Source organism: Rhinopithecus bieti, unplaced genomic scaffold, assembly GCF_001698545.2.
Source record: "Rhinopithecus bieti isolate Rb0 unplaced genomic scaffold, ASM169854v2 scaffold_574, whole genome shotgun sequence".
Lineage (NCBI taxonomy): Eukaryota > Metazoa > Chordata > Mammalia > Primates > Cercopithecidae > Rhinopithecus > Rhinopithecus bieti.
The window spans coordinates 4,942,472-4,948,083 of NW_016803605.1; the positions used below are offsets into that span (position 1 = coordinate 4,942,472).

The 5,612-nt window shown below is 50.5% G+C and overlaps 1 protein-coding gene across 5 annotated transcripts in view; it reads left to right on the forward strand.

The window, feature by feature from the left end:
* The window catches only part of RILPL1 (Rab interacting lysosomal protein like 1), a 65,358-nt gene that overhangs the window by 31,773 nt on the left and 27,973 nt on the right, over positions 1-5,612 (forward strand). For all 5 annotated transcript variants that reach the window (XM_017889859.1, XM_017889869.1, XM_017889850.1 and 2 more), the window contains exons 3-4: positions 3,468-3,586; positions 4,239-4,460. In XM_017889859.1, the coding sequence (XP_017745348.1) occupies positions 3,468-3,586; positions 4,239-4,460 (341 nt within the window). The remainder of the gene's footprint in view (positions 1-3,467; positions 3,587-4,238; positions 4,461-5,612) is intronic.

Below are 5,612 nucleotides of genomic sequence, written 5' to 3' on the forward strand. Positions count from 1 at the left end.
GGCTGGGCACAGTGACTCACGCCTGTAAACCCCAGCACTTTGGGAGGCTAAGGCAGGCGGATCACGAGGTCAGGAGATCGAGACCATCCTGGCTAACTTGGTGAAACCCTGTCTCTACTGAAAATACAAAAAATTAGCCAGGCGTGGTGGTAGGCCCCTGTAGTCCCAACTACTCAGGAGGCTGAGGCAGGAGAATGGCGTGAACCTGGGAGGCGGAGCTTGTAGTGAGTCAAGATTATGCCACTGCACTCTAGCCTGAGCCACAGAGTGAGACTCCGTCTCAAAAAAAAAAAAAGAAAAGAAAAAATTAGCCAGTCATGATGGCACGTGCCTGTAATCCCAGCTACTTGGGAGGCTGAGGCAGGAGAATCACTGGAACCCAAGAGGCAGAGGCTGCAGTGAGCCAAGATCATGCCACTGCACTCCAGCCTGGGTGACACAGCAAGACTCTGTCTCAAAAAAGAAAAAAAAAATCTCCCTTAGAGGCTCCAGAGGAAGCATGGCCCTGATGACACCTTGATTTCAGGCTCATTTGGACCTTCTGGCTTCTAGAGCTATGAGAAAATAAATTTCTGATGTGTTGAGATACCAAAATTATTGGTCATTTGTTACAGCAGGTGCAGGATACTGACACAGCACCCATCCTCACAGGTCATTAATTCAACAATAACTTAACAGGCACCTGCGGTGTGCTAGGCACCATGTGGGGCCCAGGGAATGTAACAGTGACTAGGGCAGACAGGGCCTTGCCCTCCTGTGGCTGACAGTCTAGTTGGGGGTAGGGATGAGGGTGGACCTCGCCCGCCTGCAGTGTGCCAGACACCATCTTCGGGGCTCTGTGTATATTAACTGTGAAAGTTGTCTGAATCAAAATGGGGTCACCAATGTTACCCAAAACCCTGACGAATGGAGCCCGGGAAGGCCATGAAGAGAGGGTTTTCACGCTTGCATGCCTGATAACAAAAAAGACTGTGGAAAAACGACAGCTTTGCACAAAGGCCTTTGTAGCCTTACACAAAAAGACTTCTGCCAGGACGTCTGCCTGGCAGTAGCCGGTCCAGCCTCAGACTACAGTCACCCTTGTTACTGATCTATCTTTGTAGCCAAGGATAATTATTAATTTTTAAAACAATTATGTAACCCTCCTTATTTTTTCCTTTGAAAATCTTTGTCTTCCTTTACCTCCCTGAATACACATAGTTTACTATGGCAGGCAGATTCCCATTGCAACACTCTACTCCCAAAATAAATAGCTTTTCCTTTTTTTTTTTTTTGAGATGGAGTTTCACTCTTGTTGCCCAGGCTGGAGTGCACTGGTGCGATCTCCGCTCACCGCAACCTCCACCTCCCGGGTTCAAGCGATTCTCCTGCCTCAGCCTCCCGAGTAGCTGAGATTACAGGCATGTGCCACCACGCCTGGCTAATTTTGTATTTTTAGTAAAGACAGGGTTTCTCCATGTTGGTCAGGCTGGTCTAGAACTCCCGACCTAGGTGATCTGCCTGCCTGGGCCACCCAAAGTGCTGGGATTACAGTTTTTGTTTTGTTTTCTGGTTTGTTTTTGTTTTTGTTTTGTTTTGTTTTTGAGACAAGGTCTTGTTCTGTCACCCAGGCCTGGAGTACAGTGGTACAGTCAGAGCCCACTGCATCCTCAAACTCCTGGTTTCAAGTGATCCTCCCTCATCAGCCTCCTAAATAGCTGAGACTACAAGTGGACACCACCACGCTTGGCTAGTTTAAAAATATATATATTTTTGTAGAAACAGGGTCTCGTTATATTGCCCAAGCTGCTCTCAGACTCCTGGCCTCAGTGATCCTCCTGCCTCAGCCTCCCAAAGCACTGGGATTACAGGCGTGAGCCAACATGTATGGCCATCTTTTATTTTATTTTATTTTTAAATTTTATTTACTTTTTATTTTTGAGACAGAGTCTTGCTCTTGTCACCCAGGCTGGAGTCCAATGGCACGATCTCGGCTCACTGCAGCCTCCACCTCCCAGGTTCAAGCAATTCTCCTGCCTCAGCCTCCCGAGTAGCTGGGATTACAGGCATGCACCACCACACCTGGCTAATTTTTTTTGTATTTTTAGTAGAGACGGGGTTTCACCGTGTCTGCCAGGCTGGTCTCAAGCTCCTGACCTCAGGTGATCCACCCGCCTTAGCCTCCCAAAGTGCTGGGATTACAGGCATGAGCCACCCTGCCTGGCCCATCTCTTATTTTAGAGAACTTTCTCTGTTTATTATTTAGGTTGACATAATCAATCCTCACAACAGCCCTATGAGTTGTGGGGACTGTTATCACTACTTTATAGAGATGGAAACTGAGGCACAAAGACACTAGCTCCAAACCAAACCGCTGATAAACAGGAGAGCCTGTGTCTGAGCTCGAGCTCACCCTGTGAATCACTGTACTGTGTCATCTTTCGTCAGATAAAAGAATGTAAGAGGCCAGGCGCGGTGGCTCACCCCTGTAATCCCAGCACTTTAGGAGGCCGAGGTGGGTGGATCACTTGAAGTCAGGAGTTTGAGACTAGCCTGGTCAACATAGTGAAACCCCGTCTCTACTAAAAATACAAAAATTAGCCAGGCGAGGTAGCACATTTCTGTTGTCTCAAGCTACTTGGGAAGCTGAGGTGGGAAGATCACTTGAGCCTAGGAGGCAGAGGTTGCAGAAAGCCAAGACTGCACCACTACGCTCCAGCCTGGGCAACAAAGTGAGAATCTGTCTCAAAAAAAAAGAATGTGGCCGGGCGCGGTGGCTCAAGCCTGTAATCCTGGCACTTTGGGAGGCCGAGACGGGCGGATCACGAGGTCAGGAGATCGAGACCATCCTGGCTAACACGGTGAAACCCCGTCTCTACTAAAAGTACAAAAAACTAGCCGGGCGAGGTGGCGGCGCCTGTAGTCCCAGCTACTTGGGAGGCTGAGGCAGGAGAATGGCGTAAACCCGGGAGGCGGAGCTTGCAGTGAGCTGAGATCCAGCCACTGCGCTCCAGCCTGAGCGACAGAGCGAGACTCCGTCTCAAAAAAAAAAAAAAAAAAGAATGTAAGACACACATAGGACTTGTAAAAAAGTGCCATAAAGGTAATACATGGTGGGTAAGGGATGGAGGGAAACGAACGAGTCGGGTGGGTGGGAGGTGGGGGCTGTCACTGGGTGGTCAGAGGACGGGAGGCATCTGTGAAGAGGTGACGTTTGGGCTGAGGCCTGAAAAATGAGGTACACCAGCCATGGGGAGGTGAGAAGGAAGGGACTAATGGGTAAGGAAGAGGCCTCAAGGTGGGAATGAGCTCAGAGGGAATCAAGGAATATCAAGCAGGCACTGGGGAGGGCGAAGGGAGTGAGTGGAGGGCGTAGAGGATGAGGCTGGGGGCCACTGAGATCTCAGTTTCATCCTCAGCAGAAGCGGTGGATGATTTCCACAGAGGAGTAAGGTGGGCTCACCTGCCGGTCTCACTTGCCCACCCAGGCATGTCAGAGCGGGAGCGGCAGGTGATGAAGAAGCTGAAGGAGGTGGTGGACAAACAACGCGACGAGATCCGTGCCAAGGACAGGGAGCTGGGCCTGAAAAATGAGGACGTCGAGGCTGTGAGTGACACACCCCTGACCTGTGTCCGCCCTCCCAGCCAGTAGGTGCCAGCCAGAGACCAGACCCTCCACTCAGCAGGTCCCTTCTCTCCCTTGCTCTCATTCTTAGGGCTCCGTGGGGTGTGGATCCTGCTCATGGCTTGGCGGGCCCAGCCTGGAAACAGCAAGACTTCACTGGCAGAGCAGGAGGGAACGTGGCACTGCCCAGTGAGCAGGCTCCTCCCGCCTCCTGGGAAGGTCCCGAGGCCTTGGCAGCCTTAGCTCTGACCCCAAGGCCTCCTCCAGCTCCCCAACTTCATGCCTGTCTGTGAGCAGACTTAGCAGGGTCCAGCGTGTTCCAGGAACCCATACAGTGTTTTTGTGTAAATCAGAAAAAAATGCCCCTTTCTGAAGGCATGTTACTTCCATCTGTTGGGAAATGTTCATAATGTATTAATTCTAGCAAGACACACTTCCATTTGCCATAAAATTATCATAGTAAATACACAAATTGCCCATCTCTAGCATCATCAGTTATAAGAATATGAACAACTTTCAAACAAAGATGTCTGCAATATAAATGGCACACCTAAGGATGGTTTGCCATTGTGCAGTGCACAACCTGAGCTGCTGCAGGTGGCAGCCCTGCACAATGGTCTCCCTTTTTGTACAGTTACAGCAGCAGCAGACACGGCTGATGAAGATCAACCATGACCTTCGGCACCGGGTCACGGTGGTGGAGGCCCAGGGGAAAGCCCTGATCGAACAGAAGGTGGAGCTGGAGGCAGACCTGCAGACCAAGGAGCAAGAGATGGGCAGTCTGCGAGCAGAGCTGGGGAAGTTGCGAGAGAGGCTGCAGGGGGAGCACAGCCAGAATGGGGAGGAGGAGCCTGAGGTGAGCAGGAAGCTGGGTGCAGAGGTGGTAGTGGAGGGTAAGTCTGGGGGTTGGCTCAAGGCAGGCAGGGTTGCCTTGTTTTCCCCTTTATACTTAAGAAAATGGCCAGCCTGGGCAACATAGCAAGACCCCAGTTCTCTACAAACATTTTTTTTTTAATTAGCCCATGCGTGGTGGTGCACACCTGTAGTACCAGCTGCCTGAGAGGCTTAGGCAGGAGGATCACTTGAGCCTAGGAGTTCAAGGCTGCAGTGAGCCGTGATTGCACCACTGCACTCCAGCCTGGGTAACAGAGCCAGACCTGTCTCAAAAAAAAAAAAAAAAAGAGAGAGAGAGAAAACGAGAGGCTCAGAGAGTCAAGCTACTGGCCTGAAGACACACAGCTGAGGGGCTGGAACCCCAGACTCCCAGCATTCTCCCACCTCAGTGGTGGTTATTAGGTACCTGCCATTTATTTATTCATACCAATGGTTGTTGACCATGTAGCCGGCCCAGAGGATAAAATAGCGAGCAAAATACAGACATGATCCCTGTCCACATGCAGCTTACAGTTTAGTGTGGGAGGCAGACATTAGTTAGTCCAGACCTTAGTCAGTACCACACGGTACCATATGACCCAGCAATTCCACTCCTAGGCACATATCCAAAAGAATTGAGAGCAGGTGTTCAAACTTTTACATGAAGGCCAGGTGCAGTTGCCTGCGCTTGTAATCCCAGCCCTTTGAGCGGCTGAGGCAAAGGGATCAAGAAGATCACTTGAGGCCAGGAGCTGAAGACTGGCCTGGGCAACATAGTGAGACCCCATCTCTACAAAAAATTCTTTAAAAATTAAAAACTTGACTGGGTGCAGTGGCTCACGCCTGTAATCCCAGCACTTTGGGAGGTCGAGGTGGGTGGATCACAAGATCAGCAGTTCGAGACCAGCCTGGCCAATATGGTGAAACCCCCATCTCTACTAAAAATACAAAAAAATTAACCGGGCGTGGTGGCCCATGCCTGTAGTCCCAGCTACTCGGGAGGCTGAGGCAGGAGAATTGCTTGAATCCGAGAGGTGGAGGTTGCAGTGAGCCAAGATCGCGCCACTGCACTCCAGCCTGGGTGACAGAGCGAGACTCCGTCTCAAACACAAACAAAAAAAAAAAAAAAAAAAAA